Source organism: Fusarium venenatum (assembly GCF_020744135.1).
Source record: "Fusarium venenatum strain MPI-CAGE-CH-0201 chromosome Unknown EDB82scaffold_3, whole genome shotgun sequence".
NCBI classification, from domain to species: Eukaryota; Fungi; Ascomycota; class Sordariomycetes; order Hypocreales; family Nectriaceae; genus Fusarium; species Fusarium venenatum.
In genome coordinates, this window is record NW_027072131.1 from 7,424,214 (window position 1) to 7,445,587 (window position 21,374).

The 21,374-nt window shown below is 48.0% G+C and overlaps 7 protein-coding genes across 7 annotated transcripts; 4 read left to right on the forward strand and 3 right to left on the reverse strand.

Moving 5' to 3' along the window:
* Positions 1 to 68: 68 nt before the first annotated feature.
* Positions 69 to 754, forward strand: EDB82DRAFT_528205 (HSP20-like chaperone; the record flags this gene model as incomplete). The annotated part of the gene is made up of 3 exons (XM_025729015.1): positions 69 to 81; positions 154 to 356; positions 404 to 754. The coding sequence occupies 3 exons, from the start codon at positions 69 to 71 to the stop codon at positions 752 to 754; spliced, it is 567 nt and encodes a 188-aa protein (XP_025583324.1).
* A 75-nt stretch (positions 755 to 829) lies between these two features.
* On the reverse strand, positions 830 to 2,998 carry EDB82DRAFT_528206 (uncharacterized protein; the record flags this gene model as incomplete). The annotated part of the gene is made up of 5 exons (XM_065609183.1): positions 830 to 1,075; positions 1,124 to 1,294; positions 1,341 to 2,832; positions 2,883 to 2,931; positions 2,989 to 2,998. The coding sequence occupies 5 exons, from the start codon at positions 2,996 to 2,998 to the stop codon at positions 830 to 832; spliced, it is 1,968 nt and encodes a 655-aa protein (XP_065464272.1).
* An 887-nt stretch (positions 2,999 to 3,885) lies between these two features.
* On the forward strand, positions 3,886 to 5,944 carry EDB82DRAFT_510253 (uncharacterized protein). Its single transcript, XM_065608840.1, has 4 exons — positions 3,886 to 4,761; positions 4,820 to 4,910; positions 4,959 to 5,680; positions 5,734 to 5,944. The coding sequence occupies exons 1-4, from the start codon at positions 4,374 to 4,376 to the stop codon at positions 5,826 to 5,828; spliced, it is 1,296 nt and encodes a 431-aa protein (XP_065464273.1). The 5' UTR covers positions 3,886 to 4,373; the 3' UTR covers positions 5,829 to 5,944.
* EDB82DRAFT_510259 (LicD family-domain-containing protein) lies at positions 5,945 to 7,641 on the reverse strand. Its single transcript, XM_065608841.1, has 6 exons — positions 7,076 to 7,641; positions 7,002 to 7,011; positions 6,782 to 6,950; positions 6,426 to 6,731; positions 6,245 to 6,372; positions 5,945 to 6,191 (listed from the first exon to the last, which is right to left on the reverse strand). The coding sequence occupies exons 1-6, from the start codon at positions 7,188 to 7,190 to the stop codon at positions 6,146 to 6,148; spliced, it is 774 nt and encodes a 257-aa protein (XP_065464274.1). The 5' UTR covers positions 7,191 to 7,641; the 3' UTR covers positions 5,945 to 6,145.
* Positions 7,642 to 7,792: 151 nt separating this feature from the next.
* On the forward strand, positions 7,793 to 9,570 carry EDB82DRAFT_510261 (ER lumen protein retaining receptor-domain-containing protein). Its single transcript, XM_025729019.2, has 3 exons — positions 7,793 to 8,126; positions 8,181 to 8,540; positions 8,593 to 9,570. The coding sequence occupies exons 1-3, from the start codon at positions 8,112 to 8,114 to the stop codon at positions 9,259 to 9,261; spliced, it is 1,044 nt and encodes a 347-aa protein (XP_025583328.2). The 5' UTR covers positions 7,793 to 8,111; the 3' UTR covers positions 9,262 to 9,570.
* A 302-nt stretch (positions 9,571 to 9,872) lies between these two features.
* On the reverse strand, positions 9,873 to 10,973 carry EDB82DRAFT_279602 (P-loop containing nucleoside triphosphate hydrolase protein). The gene is made up of 2 exons (XM_025729020.2): positions 10,685 to 10,973; positions 9,873 to 10,630 (listed from the first exon to the last, which is right to left on the reverse strand). Exons 1-2 carry the CDS (start codon positions 10,839 to 10,841, stop codon positions 9,981 to 9,983), a joined length of 807 nt encoding a protein of 268 aa, XP_025583329.1. The 5' UTR covers positions 10,842 to 10,973; the 3' UTR covers positions 9,873 to 9,980.
* Positions 10,974 to 14,013: 3,040 nt separating this feature from the next.
* EDB82DRAFT_279619 (uncharacterized protein) lies at positions 14,014 to 15,340 on the forward strand. The gene is made up of 4 exons (XM_065607376.1): positions 14,014 to 14,228; positions 14,279 to 14,682; positions 14,747 to 14,982; positions 15,051 to 15,340. Exons 2-4 carry the CDS (start codon positions 14,293 to 14,295, stop codon positions 15,073 to 15,075), a joined length of 651 nt encoding a protein of 216 aa, XP_065464275.1. The 5' UTR covers positions 14,014 to 14,228; positions 14,279 to 14,292; the 3' UTR covers positions 15,076 to 15,340.
* Positions 15,341 to 21,374: the final 6,034 nt, after the last annotated feature.

The following is a 21,374-nucleotide window of genomic DNA, read 5'->3' on the forward strand; positions in this document are numbered from 1 at the left end:
CATGGTTACCCAACAGCTTCCATCGACTTCTCTCATAACATATCACCAAAACTGAACAAACCATCACAATGGCTGATAAAGGTACATTAAAATTCCCTTCAGAGATTAAGTCTATCATATGTGATGTATTCATCATATACTAACTCATGACAGAACCTACACCTGCCGAGACCGCTGCCGCTACGGCCAAGGAGGCCGAGGAGCAGGCTGCTCTTCCCTACAAGTGGACTCAGACCATCGCTGAGCTCAACGTCACCTTTGACGTGCCCGGAAACCTCAAGTCGAGGGATTTCGTCATTACCATCAAGAAGATGAGCCTACAGGCGGGTATCAAGGGTCAGGATCCAATCATCCAGGTATGTACACAACTCTCAACTCCTGTAAACCCGGCTAACCACCCCAGGGCGATCTCCCTCAAGCCGTCCACGTTGACGATTCCACCTGGACTCTTAGCACCAACTCAGATGGCACCAAGACTGTCGAGATCCATCTCGACAAGGTCAACAAGATGGAATGGTGGCCTCACGTTGTCACTTCTGCTCCCAAGATCGACGTGACCAAGATCCAGCCCGACAACTCTAAGCTGTCCGATCTCGACGGCGAGACCCGCGGCATGGTTGAGAAGATGATGTTCGACCAGCAGCAGAAGGAGAAGGGTCTACCCAGCTCTGACGAGCAAAACAAGGCGGACATCCTCAAGAAGTTCCAGGCGCAGCACCCCGAGATGGACTTTAGCAAGGCCAAGATCCAGTGAACAAAAAAAGTATTTTATGCCTAGAATTATATAAAAAAGAAGACGTTTCGTTTCGTTGCTGTCGTGGTACTTTTGTCATCCGCCTTTTGTTTCTAGCGCAATCGCTGCGCGTTCAAGAAAAGCATTGAAGTTTTTTACTTGTTGAAGCATTCCGCCTGCGGAGCTCGCTGAGCTGGCTTCATCGGTTATGCGTGCCACAAGAAGTTCGAGATTAGCCAGATCGGCCTTTTTCTCTTGGGCACGCGAAAGTTCAGGGGCGTCTCGTCCCCTTTCAACCGCCATGTCTATATCGTGCATCATAGCTGAGGTATCGAGTCGATACTGAATATGTTAGAAAGGCTCGATAGAACAGTTTCAATAGCAACTTACTTTTGACTCTTTGGTATCCTCTTCGTGCTTGATACGTACTGCATCCATTTTCAGAGCAACTTGTTCTCTCTCTGCTTTCAAGCGCAAGATCTCTTCTCGTAAAGAGAGCTTCTCGCGCTGCACCATTCGGACTCGTTTTCTAAGTGTGTGCAAGTCGTTCAGATGGATTGCCTGGTTTGTTAGTTTGTACTACAAAGATAGCTACCGAATTTCTTACCTGTTGTAGTAATCGAGACGTGAGCTCTTCTTTATACGCTTCAAGGGCCAATATCTTTATCCTGCATTCCTTCTTTTTCTCTTTTTCCTCCGTGATGCTAAGCGTATCGTAGAGCTTTGCAACTACTCCATCAATGACTTCGAAGCAGACCTGCGAAAAGACATCTACCACTGTTTCTCCATTCATTATGAACGGTACGTCCCCTGCAAGTTGGTCCTCCTCGCCATCATCTTCGCCATACTTCTTCACATTGACAAAGCGCTGTACCGTAATCTCGATAGCTGAGCCATCACTGACTCGTCGGGCTTTCTCGGCTTCCTTCGTCTTGCGCACTTGTTTCGGAAGTGGTTTTGGTCCTGTTCTCGATTTTGTACTGGCTTTGGGCTTGACTGCTGGTTGCTTCTGTGTCGCTGGACTTTTCGACGATTGCCCGCGCCGTCGTTTTGGTGCTGGCTCCTCCTCAGCCGGTTCTTCAGGCTCTGCTTCAGGCGATTGAGATGGTAGACTCCTTCGGGGACGTTTTCTGCCAATTGCTTTGGCTGCCTCGACTGCATTGATGGCCTCTGCGACAGCAGCGTCTTCTTCCTGCGTATTCCTTTCCCCCTCCTCGGGTTCCTCCTCAGGTTCTTCTTCAGGCTCTTCAGGTTCCTCGGGTTCCTCGGGTTCCTCCTCTGCTGGCTCCATTGTAACATCCGCTGGCACATCCTCAACTTGGCTGTCTTCCGAAAGCTCATCGTCTACGGGAGCTTGATCTGGTCGCTCTGGCGAAAGCTCCTCAGCATCCAGGCTTATTTCCGTAGCTCTCGAAGCTCGTCCTTGAGAGATTCTTGATCTAGACATCGAATGACCCCCGCTTCGACGCAATTTGCTGACCAGTGGTGATGAGGAGGCTGGTACATAGTCCTCTTCCGCAAGCGCAGCACGTAATTGCGTTGTCGATGATACGGCGTCGATCTGTATAGGCTGCGGCGCATCGGGACTTTGGTCATTTTCTTGAGTCCTCTGACTTGATGGTTGGGCATCTGGTGATGTAGAGACATTCTCGTTCGGTAAGATTGGCAATTCGATTTCGGCTTCGTCCTCTTCTGGCGCTTCGATGGATTGTTCTGGACTAGGCAATTCCGGCTCTGCCTCTGGTTCTGGTTCCGTTTCGGACTCTGGTTGAACTCCTGTTTCCTCGTCTGCATCGTTAACCGGCTCTTCGACTTCCGCAGCATCTACTGAAATATCCTGCGCGTCCGATTCCTTAGATGTGTCGGGCAGTTGGTAGGGATCATCAGATCTTATTCTCGGCGATCGTCTTCGCACGCTTCTCTGCGCCGACGGAGGTGGTAGCGGCTCATTATCCAATCTTCTTCTCTTAGCAGAAGTATTCGCAGATGAGGGTAACAGCGCTGGTTTGGGAGCGGCGGGTGTCGAGCTGGCTATGTTAAGGCCTGCAAGATCGAGGTTGAAGTCGAGATTGAAGGATTCGTCTTGGATATTCGTGCGTCTGCAGTCGCATTAGAGAAGTTTCTCGGAATTCGAAAAGATAATTCGTACTGAGCACCTCGAAGACGTTGTTGTAGCCGCTCATCGCGGCCCTGCTGGCCTATTGTTTGTATTAGCAAGTCTGTCGCATGTTTGTTTGTGGCTATTTGAGACATACCTGTGGCCATGGCGGAAAAGGGTTGTAGTCAGTATTTATAAGCGCATTAATTCTGCCTGAGTCGGTGGTGTCCAGTTCCAATAAGAGGTTGTACTGTTGCGATTGAACTTTTTGGGGGTGATGTTGATGAAGTAATGTTTAAGATGCTGATAGCGCGTGGGGGAGACGCGTTCCAGAAGTCGCGGGGCACTCGCATTAAATTAAAGATGTCCATCATGCAGCAGCCAAGCTAGTGGATCCTGTGAGGAGCATAAAGCGACCTGCTAACTTCGTCTCTTATGCTTCCAACTGTTAATTTTTTCAACACTCCAAGGCCAAACTATTAAATAAGTTGTCTTTTGCTACGACAGCTTTACAGAAGAAGAATGCAAGTGGCCTTAGAGACCTTCTCAACTTGTCGATAATTCCACAAGCGAGTATTGTTTTTCCTTTTCCAGGACGGTCGCTAATCCACAAGACAGCGATACCCAGGCATGCTTAAATACATCTTTAGGTTCATATGAAGTAGCCTCCCCGCCCAGAACTTCGTCGTCCACGGTTTCTGACATACTAAGAGGTCGCCGTTTGTCCAGCACCAGATTGTAGATAACGGCTTTGGGACTGCACTCGCTTTACCAGGTCGGGCTTGGTCAGGATGCCGGAGTGTCTCGCCTGTTAGCCCATGTTTTCAATGTAAGGGAGTATCTAAGCCAGAATTAGGTAGACTGGAGGATCGCATGCTACATTTGGTGATGCCTATGATTTGGGAGGCCGCCTTCAGGACACACCAAAGTGGAAAATATCCAAGACCTGCTTGCTAGCTAGTGGGTAGCAGAAAAGTTGACCTCCTAAGCCTTGAGGTACAGAAATAAGTAGTCTGCGAACTATAGTGTTAGTATCAAAAACTGGTCTATTAATTTCGTCTCTTATACTTCCAGCGGCCATCGTTTCTGCTACCCACTAGGCTAGGCAGATATCGCAAGGTGCTTGAGGCTCGCGATAACAGCCATCGACAGTCGGATTGGACACCTCAAGCCACCCAGTTTTAGAACATGTACAGCCTCATTGCGCTACCTCTCGTCACTCTCACATCGAGGATGGCACTCTTCTATATGAATGAGTCTTAATCCCACTTCTTCTTTTTCCGAACTAACTTATGAATGGGTGTTTTGCACTTGTCGGTGAACATTTTTTTAATCTTTGTGTCTTTATCATGGCCTGCCAAAACGTGGGCTCTACGAATCCTGATATTGCGGGTTTGGGGGTAAGTCCCTGATAAACGCGTCTTTGCCCGGACACATAATGACTTGGCTCAGATTGTCATTGCGTTTGCTTCCCAAGCAGGGCTCTCCCTTGTTCTCTCTTTTTGGTCCCTATCATTATGGGGATCCGCGCGCTCATCTTGGATGACTGACATTGGACCTTTACTCCTCAAAGGTCATTCCTCTCCCTTTGAACTAATAGAGCAACTACAACAGGCCGTTTCAAGAAGGTCGCCAGAAAGCAAAACAAGGCGCCTTCTTGAGATTCTTGTGCCCGAACTAAAAGGACAACCTTTAGAAAACCACCCCTTGTTATTTGACCTGAAAGACCTAGTACAACAGGCCGTTTTAAGAAGGTTGCCAGAAAGCAAAGCAAGGCGTCTTCTTGAGATTCTTATGCCCTTGCTAAAAGGAAACCAAGACGACGATGCGATAAGCCCATCTTTCTGGGTAGAAGGCGTACGTTGGGCATCCAAGAAGAGAGCCATAGACAAGGTGCTCGCAACCATCAGCGATGTGCAGATAATGAATGGTCAGTATCTTGTTCTCGTCGCACAGCTTTAATCGAGTTGGTCTTTAACTTGCTGTAGCCTTGGCGATCCTGCTAGCAGCTCTTGTCCAATACGAATCCATAAGCCTCTACCACTTGCGCATAGTATATGAGACAGTCAGCTTCACAAGGTAAGTTAATGCCCCCAATCACATCCAGAGTTTACAACGAGAGACTAGTATATCAGTCTGTGCAAGCCTCATAAACGTCTCCAGCTCAAAAGACGAAACGAAGCGTACTCGGGCGATTTCATTAGCCATGTTTGTTGTTGCTTACATATCCTTTTTTGTGATTTTCTTTCTTCAACTTGACAAGTGGGATGATGACGTCCCCGGTCGTTGCTACAACACCAAGTTTGTAGCGTCTCCATCAAGTGCGCACCCCTTAAGTGATTACATTTATTTTGGCATTACTTTTGTATATTCCCTGAGCGCTCTTCTGAGTTGTTACAGAAGCGGTACTACTTTTCATTTCCTCGCTCAACATTTCTCCCGATCTTCTACAACAGGCCTACTCCCAATAACTAGCGATACGAGTTTGAGACCATCTTCATCCTCCGCCTCCCCGATATCTAATAACAGATTCTGGGCCATATTATCTCTGGTGATATGTGCCATGAAGTGGTTGCAAGTTCCTGCCATATACCTTGGTCTGAAAGTTTTCAGCTTGCTTGCTATCTACTTCACTGTCTTGGGTCATGAGAAACCAGAGTACCGGGTGTGGGCTATCGTCCCTCTGGCTATGGCACAATACCCTCTTCACTTGTACATGACCATCGCCCTCAGAGCTGGAAACGAGAGTCTTCTCAGCGGGGACTCTGAGAACGCGTGGGGCTTTGGACAGATTGTGGCACTTATACTCTATGCCGCGACGTTGCTGGAATGTATTAAAGGATTTTCCGGTAAGATTCGCCCATTCCCAGCGAGGATGCTTGCTAAAACGCACCTTTTCCAGAGTATCGAAAGATTGTCCAGTTGCAAAGCGACCTTGAAGAGAGCGAAGTTCTTCAGAGTGAGCAGGTCCAAGCAAGGCGAAGGAATAGCTTCTAGACTAGATAGTCGATCAACAGTGTTGCGACCCAGCAGTAGACACAAGACCGTTTTCTCAGGAGTACGCACTGGGGTTTCATTGTTTAAGGGATGAAATTATTAGATCAGTTTATGGTAATTATACCATGTTTCTTAGATTGCTGATTTTTGTACCCTAAGACTTGAGAGGCTAACTTTTCTGCTAAATGCCCACCAGTCACTGGTAGTAAATGAACCAGTATCACGAAAACAATCCACTATTATTTTCCCATGTCGCTGAATCTATCTCTATATCGCTGTAATGCTCTGCGAATCATCATTCGCGAGGTAAACTCCTCTCAGTTGATGGGAACCCACTGCATTCTCTGCGTGTCGAATCGGTGTCTGGTTCCTAGTCAGCCAAAAACGTCGTACAAATTGATCTTCGCTATACATACCCGTAATATTCAGTCTTTGACACGGCCGCAAGGCCATATTCCGAAGTAAGCATCTCCTCATACCGGTAAGGGATCTTGGCGGGAATACCCTCAAAGGTAGTATCGAGAAGAGGGAAAATGTACTTGTCCTATTTCGCAGATGGTCAACATAAAGATTGTCAAAACTACAAGAGGGACATACCTTGAACTCGTGATCATGCTTGTCGTACATGACGCCCTCGCCCATTTTGTGTCCAGGATCATATCTCGCAGCTGTAATATCGATGAACAGTCCAGTCTGCATATCAACCCAACGAGCATCAATAACATTCATCCAATCATCTTTCTCACGATGCTTGAAGTAAGGATTTATGTCAAGCTGGAAGAAACAACCATCCGGACACCCGTCGTACTGGTAGTAGTAGATGGTCATGTTGTAGTAGGCGGAAAGAAAGTACATGTCAGCTTCAGTCACTGATACGTCGGCATCCAAATCCCACGGCATGATCTAGTGATTTGGTTAGAGTATTTTGGGATGTCGGCCATTGAGTTCCTCACCTTCTTTCCCCACCACCAACCAAGTAGGGAGCCATGCATTAGCCATGTCTGAACACCTAGATCTCGAAGCGTAGCTAGATATGTCTGCATGAGGACCTTGATGCGTGCATTTTGTGCAGCTGGCTCCAGAGCTTCTTGGAAATACTTCAAGTCATAGTGTTGGTGTTCTCTTGGCAGTCTCGTAAGTAAAGTGACATCAACAAAGACCAATATTACTCACTGAGGTTCCTCTAGAATCTGTTAGCAAGATCTATTTCTTCCAATTATATCTCCTCATGTCTAGTAAAAACTTACGAAAGTATTTCGGTATTTCCGGCGAATTATCCTCAAACTTTTCAAGGATCTCGGGGATGGTTAAAGCAGTGGCAGAGACAAGCCAGAGTGCGGCGCAAAAGGCCGGTAGCCTCATGGTGAATATGAATTGACTGACGCCTGACCTCGTTAATGCGCGCCGTCAGGAATATAAATCGTGAGGTGACGTGGACTGGCTTGTGAGGATGTTTCGGCTGGATCTGCAGGGGCTGGCTGGGCAAGGGGTTTGAGTTAAAACGGCAGTGACAGTGATATCCAACAGTTATACGTTTATTGATCAAGCCGTTGATAATCCTGAAGTTCAAAGTTCAAAGCGATATAGAAGAGGAGATGGATTAGAGAGTGGATTGAGTCCGTCGTTGGACAGGAGAAAAGTTGAGTTTCGATGGCAGTTTCAGCGATTCATTCACAAAACATTGATTCAATTGGTGGTCCATGCTAGAGTACCTGGCGGCAGTACAGTACGACCCCTGACCTCGCCATACTCTGTTAGGCCTTATCACCAATGGAATCATCGAGTTGCACACATATGAAATAGGTAGAATTATTGACCCGATCTTACAAACTTCTATATAACAATATACATCCATACTGCGAGGCACGCATTCAATTGTCTGAGGCGCAGCTGACCGGAATGGGAAACCGCCGTGGCTGAAATGTCAACAGGTTCAGGTTCAAGTGCCCGCTTAACAAGGGACCAGGCTTCAAGGGAACCTACTGACGCAAGCTCCAGGCCCCCAGACATAAAGTTCCCCAGTCAGAGAAGCCAATACTCCTCCACCTTTTTCCTCCACCTCCGTATCGTATCGCATCACCAGGTAAGCTAGAGCTGAGTTGAGCTGCCTAAGCTAGTACCTACCCCTACTTACGACTCTCGACAACTTGTCTTTATCAACTTTCCTTCCTCTTCTAATTATTCCATCAACTCAACTGCTTTCCAGATCCAAACTTGCCACGGGCAGGTCAACAATCATACGAATTCCTTCTATAGCTCACACTTGAGCAACCCGCCCTGACAATGGGCGCGTGGAACGTACGTATGCTTCAACACACTTCATGATGGGATCTCCAAACTGACATTTGGTAGCTCTTCCGTGTTCTGGGCGACTTGTCCCACGCCCTCTCGAAATGCATCCTCATCTTCGCCATCCACCGCAACCGCAGCGCAGAGGGTGTCTCCCTCATCACGCAGGTCCTCTACGCTCTAGTCTTCTGCACCCGCTATCTCGACTTGTTTAGAGAGAGTGTGCCGTGGAACATTGTGTTCAAGATCTTCTACATCCTCTCGTCGATTTATATTCTGGCTATTATGCAATGGATTTACCCTCGTTCTCGCGAGCGTGAGGTCTCTTGGAAGATTGGCGCTGTCATTCTTGGCGGCTCCTTCGTCCTGTCGCCAATCGTCATGCTCATCTTTGAACGAGGTGAACACCGAGGTTTCCAAACCGTACGTTAAACCGTTTCCCCAAGTAATTACAGCATCACTAACGTCTTTCCAGTGGATGTGGGTGTTTTCCCAAATTCTCGAATCCGTCTGTGTCCTCCCTCAACTCCTCCTCCTGAGACAGACGACCGTCCCCACCGTTATCGACTCCTTCTACCTTGTCGCCCTCGGCTCCTACCGCGCGCTCTACTGCCTCAACTGGTTCATCCGCGAATTCGAAATGCACGGCCGAGGACCCAACATTATTTCCGTCATCTTTGGCGTCATCCAAACTGCTCTCTACATTGACTTTGCATGGGTTTACTACACTCGCCAGCGCGTCAAGCTCCGCGGTGGCGGTATCGTTGATGCCGATGATATGAGCCGCAGCTGGCTTCTCCGTCGCATCTTTGGCAAGCGCTTCGCTCACGACGAGGAGGATGACGAGGAGAACGGTCCTGGTGGCTTTGACGATGACCAGGGTGGTAACAGGCGCGGGGCTCGACCCAAGTGGGGAGCTCGTGGTATTTCAGTCAGCGCAGACGATGGCGTCCTCGAGCAAGAACGAAACAATCGGGACCAGGACGAGTTTGGTGGCCCAGTTGATCCCGACGCCAAGATGCAAGATCCCGATGAGCTTGCGCGAGCGCTTGACGACGATGACGATGAGAACACACCTCTACGACCTGGTCAAACAGAAGGCCAACCCAGCGGTCTCCAAGGCGGCGAGGGCTGGCGCGACTAAGCTGGCGGCGTCATTTCCGCGGATGATTTTACAGGATGAACTCGAAACGGAGTATCACGGATTGTTTACTTGGGCTGTCTTGGAAGGTATAACCCGATTTGTCATTTTTGGTGAAACGTTGAGTGCGATGGATGCACAGAATTGTTAGAAGAGATGGAGGAAATAGGCACAGCGGGCCATGATTTTATGTTAAATTATCACCAAGGTATCAGAAACATTAGCCGCTAAGAGCATAAAGGACGAAATTAGTAGGTCAATTTATGTTATTTAGGCCAGACTTATTACATTCCTGATTTCTGCACCCTAAGACTTAGATAAACTTTGCTGCGACCCCTAGATTATGTATCATAGCGAAGCTTTAACGGATCTCGACGAAGAAGTGAGTCACTCAATGTCACAGTGTTTAGATCAAAGAAGGGGTTGATGTGGATATCATTCAGGCAAACCTTGCCCATGAGCTTTTCCGTGCGTTCAAACAGACATTCCCATACAATAGTCACCATGTCCCTAGAGGACGATCAACTCCTCCCAACATTTGGCGCCATCTGACTAGGACATCATTTGCCTCGCCAGTCCCGTCTTTTGCAACTCCCATCAGCAGCATCCTCGCCGCGATAAACTCCTAAAGCAAACAAATAAAGCTAGACAAAAACGAACAAAGTACAAAATCATATATACTAAAACATAATGTGTTGAAACCTTAGGGTATTTCCTTTTCTTTAGACGAAGCGTCTTTCAAACTCGGCAAATAGCTTTGGGCTAATCTCGTCGCTACTCATGCCCTCAATCTCGACCAGTACGCCCTTTTGAGCATAGTGGTTCAGGACAGGCTCGCTGGTCTCTTGGAACTTCTTGTATCGGGCGCGGTAAACTTCCTCGGAATCGTCAGGGCGTTGAATCAAGGGCTCGCCGGTGATGTCATCCTTTCCGTGGACCTTGGGCGCGTTGAAACTGGTGTTGTAGACACGGCCGGAAGGTTCATGGACCCAACGTCCGAGAATGCGCTCCAGGATAACGGACACGGGTGTCTTGAGTGAGACGACCAGGTTGATGGGGATAAGTTTGTCAAGGGGACCGGCCTGGGATGCTGTTCGAGGGAAACCGTCAAGGATAAACGAAGCTGAGGGGTCGTTGGAGGCAGCAGATGGTCTATGCCCGTCGAGGAAAGGCGCAGCGTTGATGAAAGATTCGACACCAGCGTTGTTGTTGAAAGAATGTTCGAGTGCTGTGGCTTCGGATGAAAGGGTCATAACATTAGAGCCATTCTTGGCAAGCCAGCCGCGAGTATAAAATTCGTTGGAAATAAGTCGTAGGATTAAATCGTCAGCCACAAGGCCACCAGCCTTCATGGTGTTCTCGACCTTGATGCCTATGGAAATAGTTAGCATCATGACAAATGGAGGGGCATAGGGCCTAAACTAACCGAGTGGTGTTCTATCCTTGACATTTCGACGAAGAAGATCTCCGGTACTGATTTGATTGAGTTGAGGGAAGCGCGAGAGCAAGCGCTCGCTCTGTGTTCCTTTGCCAACACCAGGGGCACCAAAGAGGATGACTCGAGCGGCCTTGTTCAGGTTCATTCTAGGCGACCTGTAACGATTAGGCCGTCGCGAGTAAAAGGCAATTGAGAAGCTAGCTTGTCGTAGAAGCTATACTTTGAGGGGGTTGATGCGCAATGAGTACAGTTGCGTTTGAGCGGTGATGTATCCAAAAAATGTCGCTGCACGATTTAACGTTTCTTGTTGAGGTCAATGGTACGATAGTTCGGCGCTGGCGCGGGGAGTTGTTGAGCCACAAAAAGGCGAGATCGGAGAGACCAGAATGATTATGCAGGTGGTGGTTTTTTTATGAGGGGGAGAAGGAGTTTATAATAGATAAAAGACGCAGTCGATAGGTTGGAACAAAGATTACAAGATAGAGAAACAAAGATGAAGAGTAAGAAGAGGAGAGTCGAGGATGTGTTGGAAGGTTGGAAGTGGGGGGCCTTAAGATAGGGCGGCAGAAAGCGCAAAAAGATGGTGTTGGTGTTGAGAGTGAAGGCGCAAGGGTGGTACTTGTTGTGTCACCACATATTGGTGAGATGACAGGTACCGATCGATGGAAGGCGGCGTTGAGATGGGCTGTGGGACCGTGCGAGGCAGGAACGGTCGTCAGGGTGGGTACGGTAGTTTCTACCGTGGCTTGCCGCTTACCTTGGCTTCTACGTATTCCATTCAGTCTGGATAAGTCTAGATTTCATTTGATCACAGTCATACAACTTTATACAACAAATGACAGTCTTTGGTTAACAACATATGCCTTGATTCTGCTTCTTCACCGGGACATTTCGGAGGCCGGGAAATGTGTCGGAGGATTGGTGGTGACAACAACTCGAATCGGTATTTTGCCTTAAGTCCGGATTATCACATCCCAAGGGACCGGAAGAAATGGATGAATATCCCGTTTCATTTCAGGGTGTCATCTTGTCGATCTGGGGAAACGGTGCAGCTTTCTCTTGGCGCCATGCTTTCTGCATCATAGTGTGTCATTTACTACCACCAATCTCTATGCTTTATTAGTCACGGTTGTTTTATTAATCGATTGCGTTGGAATCTAGATAGATTGCGATGGACTATCGCTTACTGTCTTGATTGGAAGAGGGTGTGGTATAAAACAAGTTGGTCTTCTTGGACAAGACATTATCTAGCACGTGTAGTGATTACCAACCAATCAACAGATAGTGTGTCATGTTCGATTTCCAAGCACCCCGGATTTCCCAAACCCATGGGCTGGCCTGACAGTTTAAGCGGTCCATACCTCGCTTGCCTCGGTACAAATAAGGACCAAGCTGTGCGCATACCCGTGCAAGCATCATCGCATTCAGCATAGGGTAGGACGGTGGGCACGGTTAATGAAGCCGTATTTGTCACGACGTGATGTTTCTCAATTAATTTGTTCCTTTCTTATTCGTTTGAAGTATTTCAGAGATTTGCGAAGGGATACTGCAGCGATATCGTCACGATTGCCGTGGTTGCTGTCGCTTGTGTACTGTCACACTTCTAATTTTTGTGAGCAACACCACTTGGTGTTTTGTCGTCGGATCATACACTCCGGCCAAAAGATCGCATCAGAGTCAACCTTTGGGATTTTGAGCATCCGTGGCGGCTTGCTGTCAATTCAAAAAAAGATGCAAGCTTAACAGTAATTCCCCAATAGTGGAAGAAGTGGGAGGACAAGTCAAAGCCGATAAGACCTTTCGGCTCAACATCAGACCAAACCTCATGGCGAATCATACAGAATTTAGAGCATAGAAATAAATAACACAAAGGTCAAGTCTAAATGGCATAACATGGCCTAAATATTTCGTCTCTTTTACTTCTAGCGGCTACCTTTTCCAAGATCCTGAGGCCCGGTCCAAGAGGTGGGATTGGTGGCAGTCCAGTCTGGGCATAATCGTGCATTCAGTCAGTCAGTCAGTTTCAACTGGGCCAAACCAAAGCAAGAAATTTACACTGAACAAAAATGCATAAGACATCCATTCAAGTTTGAGAGCCAGATATATTGCTGTACAAATTGATCTCGTATTCGTCTGGCACTGCTTGACACTGCTTGGCTAGACTTCCAGGCAGTCAAGGCAAGTCTCGGCCAACTGCATAGTATCTATTTGCGTGAAACGAAAACTTGCCATCACGCATTCCTCTGGATTTATCTTCTTGCTTAACAAACGAGAATAAATTATCTATTTAATCCCACCTCAGATCCGGTCTTAAACCTTTCATCTTCATCCTCAGCTTCGTCTTCAGTCTTCTGTCATCCTTTATGCACTCTTTTTCAGTTCCCATTTCTATATATCTATACGATTGTACAAATGAGTCCTTCTTCAGACCGCCCCAACCGCAGCCAGTCGTGAAACTCATGCTGAAGCCCGAGATCAACACTGTCGAGGCCCGTTTCCCCGACCTAGAATGGCTCGTATTGGCAGAGGCAAAGGACAATGACATTGCGTCCACGATCCTAGACCCGAATGGAGAAGGTATCTTGGTCACAGAAAACCTTGTGAGTACAATAGCTCCGCCAGCCATGTAGCCTTGCTAATCTGTGAACAGGTGAAAGCATTCAAGGTCTTTCTGCTGTCTCTCTCGGAAAGCTTCTCGGAAACCTTCCTCGCCTTGAACGACTAGCAGTGGGAATGTCACGATATGAGCTCAGAGCCCATCTGTCAGAACTGAAACTGGCACTCAGTGTCGCTCTGCGGACACAGGCAACGATTCACCTTCTCTCTCTGATGGTGAGGGGATGTCTGTACATGCAGATGACACCACATCATGTGCTACCATCGAGAACCCGGAAGTTCCACCCGTCCGAGAAAAGAGGAAGACGGCATCTTCCAACCTGATGACTCACATCATGGGCTTTCACCGCTCTGTAATTGAGCTTTCTCCTCTTGGGGCCTACCCGTCCTGGAGGCGTCATCGATGTCAACATGGCTGAATAAAGTAAGTAGTCTTATTCATATACTATCAATCCACTCCCTGACCCTTTCCTGTATTCTGCATCTTCCATCTTGCTTTTGTCAAGGCCTCCGATGATGACAACAACGACGACATTAACGCCTTGGAACCCCCATCCAAGTACACTGTTGCTACTATTGTAAGTAGAACTTCTATCTGATCAATGACTTGGTGATGCATTGTTCTAACTTTGAACAGGTCCAGGAGGACATGGCTTGATGACGTGGATCCTCTGCCTACCGTCGAGGAGCGCCGACCTGGCCGAATTAGATCATGAAGGTGGCACAACAACAAGCAACTGACGAGCATTACCTGCTTGTGTGGCGCCCCGCGTAGATGGGATCGAAGCAGCATAGACTAGCTCGACCAGCTTGTCGACAGGGAACCTCGATGCGTTAAAGACTTATGCCACGAAGGGTAACCAAAGCCCCTCGAGATCTGTTGGCAAAGCTCTACGGGAGGAGGAACAACCTGAAGGTATGATGGCTTAAGAACGCGAGTAGAAATATCGCTAACAATTCACACAGATTGAGTGAGGGAAATGCTTGTTCCCAGACTGCATCTACAAAGATGTGAGATGTACATATTTAATACGTTCGCTCCATTGAACAGAGAACCGACTGTCATCTCAATCGATGATGCAAAGTTACAAGCAACGACCCAGGATTGTCCCCTTGCAAACTCGACGTCACTTGAGTCACTACCGTCGCTGGTGTTGCAAATACAATATGACAAACGTGCCGCCAGGTCTGAGTCACCAAAATCTTTGGGGTGTGGTGGCGAGAGAGGTGTCAAAGAAGATCGACAAGACGGCGACCCAGGCTTCGGAAGCAAGGCGAGGAAACGCTACCTGATCAACGTTGATGGACTGATCCCAGAAAAGAGGGGGCCAAGGACGGGCGATGGACCGAACAGTCCACCCCCAGACGAGGTTAGACTTATCCTATCCTATTTTAAAGTCCCCAAGTCTCCAAGCTAATATGGACTAAATTTAGGCTCTTTGTAAGAAGGGATTTGCTTGGCGAATACAATATATTATTCAACAATGTCATAATGCAGCATTCAAGATGATCCATGATTGGCTTGGACTTCAATTGGAGCAAAAGCGCACAGAAGGACTCTGGCAGCGTCGCTCTACAGACACAGACAAGTTCGGACACTACAGTACTCAAGTTGGAATTCTGAAGCAGAATATGGTGACGTTGAAAGGTTTTTGCAATGCCTGCGCAACGTAAGTCTATCATTTGTTTATCTTCATTCTGATGAGTATCCTGGCTTATGTTCTTATTCTCTTCACAGGCACTGGGAATGTTCATATACATGAACAACCCCGCTGTTCATATCCTCTATCATCAAAGAGCAGAGAAGCAAAGGCATGACCACTCAGAGGGAAGTCGCCGTGCAAGTCAGCCTGTCTTCTGTGGTATTACCCTGAATTACGAACAGGACCCAGCCGCCTTTCCTGGAAACAGTCACAGGGTCAGGGTAACAGTCAAACCTCGTCGATCAATGGTTTAACCTTGATGAACTAGACGTGCGAGGACTATGTGCGCCCTGCGTGATGGTTATCAGTGCATTCCCACGCACACAGCGATAGGCGAGACAGGTACTAGTGCATATTTATGCACACATCGAAGGGGGAAGTATCACACATCCTACCTTTCGCATGGAACAAGAATGAGGTGAATCGAGGGTACACCTTTCGGACCCTCCCCGTCGGAACCAAACTTTTCTTCAACCTGGCAGACCAAGTCAGACTGTCACAGATGGCTCACCTATCGCTGGGATGCTCAGACATGGTATGGAACATGGTCTATCTGAACAGACAACTCCATTACTGGTGGACGAAGTGAATGAGTTCTTGTACCCAAACGTCGAGGTGGCCGTACGAGAAGCGATTCGTGGATGTAAACGGAAGCGAAGCAGCAACTCGCACGCAGTGCTTGAAGTATTTCTCTGGGTGGCAGCGACTTTTAAAAGGATCAATGCTCCTCTATCGCACGCAACGGAGGAAGATCTGGCCACCGGAACCTCAACCTGTCTCTGAGCCTGTCGACCTTCCGTATCCGGGAGGGTACAGGCCCAAGTACGTCTCGTGCCTTGACGTACACCTGTTTCCTCACTTGGCGTACGGAAGAAGGATGAACTCAAGGTTACCAACGATTGCTGACTGGTTGAAAACGAGTTTCACATGCGATATCTAAAGAGACTTCGCGAGTCGACCAGCTTCGAGGTAGCCGGCAACCAAATTATGCTTTCGAAGACGGTCCACGATTGCTTGGATCGAGCATATTGGACTTTCAAGCCTCTACCAAGAAAGAACACGGACCTCATGTCGACTCATGCAGAGCCGAACACCCCATCCCTTCTGCCTACCCAGCATGCCACTGGTTGAGATGGTAGCATCCTCAGCCTATCTGCCAGGTATGATTATCTAGCCAGGCTGTGGAAGGAATGGGGCCATGAATTCATTTTCATCTAAAGTTCTCCGTGCTTTAATCGCATGCTTCACTGACGTGGCTCATGGCCATGGCCTGTGGACAAAGCTCGTGGAGATTCGAGAAGACGACTGTCCAGGCTGCACCGAATCACGGCAGACTAAGACGCTATCAAAAATGACTTTCATCAACTACAACGAGGATAAAATTCTCGATGTATGAAGGGACAGGGCCCAGCCTCAGGTGACAAGTCCAAGCCACGGAGAAAGACAACACCTCCTCCAGTCTATCACTTTAGCAAGTATCAAGCATGGCTCCCAAGCTTTACTAGCACTACCATTAGGTGGTGACCAGCGAGTCAGCCTACAATAAAGCCTTTGCCGATGAAAGGATAATCGCACTGGATGGCTTGAATTGAGTGGACTCAGGCTTTCTGATACAGTACATTGAGGCCCCTTACCGCCTGGCAGTCCGTTGGCTGCAACAGGAGCGCGGAAATCTGTATAGACTAGCTGATACATCAACTGTCGTTGTATATCTGACTGGCAACGCATTCAAAATAGGTCCTATTTTCACAGATCTATCTGCATACCATGATGGACAACCTCGTCCCATCCTTGATAGGATCACATGCATCTCAAATCCTCCACAAGAAAGGTTTCCTCGCTAGCTTTTACCCACTCGAGATCACCCACGTCCACCGAGAATTCGAACGAACGGCAGAGTTCCTGGCGCTAACGCTTTCCCAAGTGTCACTACTTTATTACGACATCTGCATCTTGCCTGGACTCATTGAACTCTTTGACGACGCACTGGCTAGACTTTACCAGAATATTCTCCGGCAAAACACAAATGCGTACCAGGAATGCGTCTTCGTGCGGTAAGTTCCTTCCCAATCATAGTATACCTTGATTATATGCTAACTATGATGTTACATAGATCAATGAGCCCTACGTGGACGCCCAGTATCAGCTGCGAAACGGGACCGAGTTCGAGCTGGGAGGGATTGACGAGGATGTTGACTTCAATTACCAGGATATATCTGCGTATCATGTCTTCTTCTTCATCAAGCAGCTCGAGCGGTATCAGCTTCCTGAACCTTTGGGTCAGCGAGGAGGGTTTCACTCAATTCCACGCCCGTCTTGATCTCTTTGCACCACTGTATGCGCATGGCAGAGGTTTCCTCTATTCCTAGCGACATCGAGGTTAAAGGACAAGAGAAAGCCATTCTGCGAGGCGCTAATGTTTCCCCATCAACTGGTGAAGAAGACGAACTGAGCATGATATCAATTGATGACAACACCATTTCCTGGTTCTCCAGCATGTGAGTCACTTTCACCTCGTGGACACGTACAGAGTGATGGAGGTGAAAAGCACAGAAGGGTAGGCAGCAATGTTGGCGTATCTAAAGAACGTTCTTCAACAGAAGCAAGGCGAATTCGTCCAGCCCTTACTGATCAAGCGCCGTTCCGATACCATATAGGCGGTACAATCTGGCATCCTAGTCCGCAGGTTCAAGGCGGCGCAACATTTTTTAAAAATCCTCAAAGGTCGATATTCACTTATAACGAATCTTTCTTTACACGAGGACAAGTATGACAAGGAAAATAGAGGGTAAACCGCTTGAATGAGCGTTAGCTTCAACAATGATGGCAACTATCCAGACGAACAACGTATCATGGTTATAAAATGTCGCGACGAAGGCATGAATATACACCGATGATCTTGCTACGAAGCGTTGTTGTGAGCTTAAGAAGATAATACAGGTGAGAAACATGAATCTCAACTGCGGTGCGGTTTACGAAACCGTCCGCCGCATCAGCGAAGAAGGTGGAAGCAACAGCATTACTCCTATTGATAGATATCGAACTCGCAACGAGATCATTGAAGACGATCGGGGTGCCCAGCATATCTTGAGCGTACGTGATCTGACATCAGACCCGTCCGGTGAGCTTTGAACACTGAAGCTATTTTGAGAAAAGACGTTATTATCTGCTTGCGTCGCATGAACTCTGATTTCTTGAGAGAGGTGCCTTCTACAGAACCCCTTTGTAGGGAGTCTGAACTACGAAGCAATACCTAACGAGCTTGCAATGAAGCGTGTCTATTCAACTTGCTGGAGCAGTCTATCAACAGACGGTCAAACCAGGTGATGGTTTCGGTGCAGGACTTTACATTGGATGCAGAGATAAGGATCCGAGACCTTCTAGAATCGGGACCCTAGGCTACTTAGGCAGAAAACAACAAGCCACCCAACTAGACCATGGATTCCCTCTAGGCTGTGGAAGCCGTTAGGCTACTGATCCCCCCTTTTTTTTTATCTGGGACAATGGGAAACTTTAAAGACACCCTCGAGCGTTTCTCCAAGAATCCAGACTTCACCGGTCGAGGCTTGACACCTACCATGCAACTGGCTCACGTCATCGACACGTTACCCCGAGCACTTTCAGCTCTCGGAAAGGTCAGATGATGAGAGGATATCTACATGAACGACCTTATGGTGCCGTTGACAGGGTCATGCCATACCTGGAATGCTTCGGTATTAAGCCACTTTGGTTATAGGATGTGCATTCCGAGACTCAAGTGGATAAAGAGATGAAAACCCCATTGCCTTCAAAGATGGAGACGAATCATCCATACACCTCACCTGTTGCCCTTTTTGTCTTCTCGACGCCAGATAAACATGGCAAACGAAAGAGAAGACAGAGAAGATCAAGGCGAACGATAAACGAATGGAGCACATGGTCAACGCCTCAATGGTACAAGGAAAGGTTGTTCCGTCGCCTCTATCAATGATGCATTGTTTCCCAGCACAGTGATGTTGTTAAACGCATTATACGAAGGGCAGATACATTCTGCAACAGGAGTCAACGATCCAGAACCCCTTCCAGGAAAGTAAACTGTTCAATCAGTCTTTGGCCATCGACTCTGCAAAGACTGCCAGTATCAAGAGAAACGCAGTCCTGTTCAAAACAACAGCCTTTTTTGTACGTAGGGATGAGACTCACATGGTCAGATAAGAACTGTCAGACATTCTCAAGGGCCATGGGTCAGTTTACAGAAGCGGAATGACTGCATCCACTTGTGGTCGCTCAGCCAGAACACCCATCCCAATATTTCCTCACGTCGCATATATACATGATGTTGGGATTCCGAGTTCCATTCCAACTGTCCGACTCAATGGGATCATGACTGGCATGAGTTTTTGGAAGAGCTTACTAAATACATTAAATCCTTCCAAAATATCGCAATCCGAAGCTTTATCTAGGGCTTACCTAGTTTCCTACTTGAGTAGCCTAGGAGATTTGACGTCCACCTTAGATTTTTCGAGGGGCTGAATCGGGCAGTACTCAATCGAGGTTTAGTAGCCTTGATGTTGTCATGGAGATTGAGATGATCTGAAACATACAGTCAACGGCATGACTGCCGACGAAGTCGACGAGCTTCTGTACCCGAACGTCAAGGCGGCTGTTCAAGAAGAGATCCAGGGCTATCAGCGGAAGAGGGGCAGCATGGATACAATGGACGACTTGGGATTTGCAACAAATGTGATAATGGACGCATTCAACCCTGACGGATACACAGATTTTGACGGTATTCGCTACATCACGTCTCAAAGCCTGCGAAAAGCCCTCTTAAACGATATACACATGAGCTCGGAAGAAGCATGATCATCATCCACTACTGGAAAGTCTTTCCGGGTGAAGTGAACAGACCTCAACACTAGGTCGTCAAGATCAAGAGGACATTTTCCAATATCAGCTAAACTCAACACGACACTCAGCAAACTTCCACGGAGTGAACAGGAACTCCACGGCGGTGCAATCCAGAAGGAGCTAACCATCTTGATTGCGGCCGCCCAGCTCCTACTCTTCGCCCCTGTCGACAGAATCAACGAAGAATCTTCCTACTCGGCCGACGAGGGGGCGGTCGGTTCCCCTTGGAGGATCTCAACAGGGCAATAACTCCACGGTGGGACTGGGCTGCGCCTGCGAATCACAATCACCACGATTTCTGGCCTGTATGGCGGATACAAGCGCCTTGAAATGCTACGAAGCCAACGGGGATGCTAAACTGTCGGTCTAAAGCATGAAACATGGCTCCGAAATTGTCCATGCGAAAACTTCAAGACCACACACAGTACACCTACTTGGAGGCAAGGGAAGTGTTTTTTGACTTGCACCTGATCATGCATTATAGCACACTTTCAACCTTTATCGACGAGGTAGCACCCATGCAGAGTGTGTGGTGTTCCAGCCACCTACTGGCGGCGATGACGGAGTCTGTAGCAATTGTATCCCCAAAAATCCGGACCAAAAGTGCGAGCGGGCGTATTTCCCACAAGGTCGCAAGTCACCTGAGGTTCTAAACACAACCGGTCGCATGTAATATTTGAGCAGCTTGAACCCTAAGAACCCAAAGGTATATGTCCTAGCTCATTTTGCAATCACCACTCTCCACGACGCTCTAATCGGAATGCCAATGCCTCAAGGCCGGACTACAATATTAACAGGGCTTTCTCTGACATGGATCTGGAAGAAGGCGATTCTTCTTCTGAAAGCCAATCCGCTGGAGGGTCCTCCTATACGCCAGGAACATCGTCCAACAGTGTCGCTAAGAAGAAAACCCAACTTGGGCCGGCCTTACATCGGGAGTGTCTGTTGAAACTTTAGAAGGGCAGTGTTTACCTCCAGGCGGCGCCTCTTGGCCTCTTTTGAGGCAATCTAGAACCTCGTTACGACTGCAAAGAGGCCATGTTGCTGCCCGTCTTGCCCCTCTCAATCATGCCAAACCGGGAGGATTGGTTCATCGGTACACATCTCTTTCCGACGAACTGCGCCGGGCCCATGATCCCTTCATTGATACTTCAGGAGGCAGAGGAGAGGTTCACCCAATGCCATGCACTACGTTGGAGCTATCAAGCTTTCCCGAAGTGAAGCCAGCCTCCCTAACGGGATACTCAGTCTTTTGACCGCGGAACGACCCAGTTGTGATTCACAATCTATCCGGCTGTGATTCACGAAGATGTTACCTCTGAATCACTGACAATGACCTCATCAGACGAGACTTAAAAGCTGTTCTCGGAGTTCATTCACTCACACTTCAATCCCAAGCACGAGTCTGACGATGATGACTCGTCCGATCTTGGGGATGTCGGAATGGAAGCGAAACCTTGGTAGCCACT

Excerpts from the sequence above, each read along its gene's own strand:
- EDB82DRAFT_279602 (XM_025729020.2), bottom strand. The coding sequence starts at position 10,841 with ATGAACCTGAACAAGGCCGCTCGAGTCATCCTCTTTGGTGCCCCTGGT. Across the intron at positions 10,631-10,684 it reads CAAGGATAGAACACCACTCG|GCATCAAGGTCGAGAACACC; the intron begins GTTAGTTTAGGC and ends CTATTTCCATAG.
- EDB82DRAFT_510259 (XM_065608841.1), bottom strand. The coding sequence starts at position 7,190 with ATGAGGCTACCGGCCTTTTGCGCCGCACTCTGGCTTGTCTCTGCCACT. Across the intron at positions 6,732-6,781 it reads GTTGGTGGTGGGGAAAGAAG|ATCATGCCGTGGGATTTGGA; the intron begins GTGAGGAACTCA and ends CCAAATCACTAG. Across the intron at positions 6,373-6,425 it reads AGCATGATCACGAGTTCAAG|GACAAGTACATTTTCCCTCT; the intron begins GTATGTCCCTCT and ends TCTGCGAAATAG.
- EDB82DRAFT_510253 (XM_065608840.1), top strand. The coding sequence starts at position 4,374 with ATGACTGACATTGGACCTTTACTCCTCAAAGGTCATTCCTCTCCCTTT. Across the intron at positions 4,911-4,958 it reads GAGACAGTCAGCTTCACAAG|TATATCAGTCTGTGCAAGCC; the intron begins GTAAGTTAATGC and ends ACGAGAGACTAG. Across the intron at positions 5,681-5,733 it reads ATGTATTAAAGGATTTTCCG|AGTATCGAAAGATTGTCCAG; the intron begins GTAAGATTCGCC and ends CACCTTTTCCAG.
- EDB82DRAFT_510261 (XM_025729019.2), top strand. Across the intron at positions 8,541-8,592 it reads AACACCGAGGTTTCCAAACC|TGGATGTGGGTGTTTTCCCA; the intron begins GTACGTTAAACC and ends ACGTCTTTCCAG.
- EDB82DRAFT_279619 (XM_065607376.1), top strand. The coding sequence starts at position 14,293 with ATGCTTGTTCCCAGACTGCATCTACAAAGATGTGAGATGTACATATTT. Across the intron at positions 14,683-14,746 it reads ACAGTCCACCCCCAGACGAG|GCTCTTTGTAAGAAGGGATT; the intron begins GTTAGACTTATC and ends GACTAAATTTAG. Across the intron at positions 14,983-15,050 it reads TTTTGCAATGCCTGCGCAAC|GCACTGGGAATGTTCATATA; the intron begins GTAAGTCTATCA and ends TTCTCTTCACAG.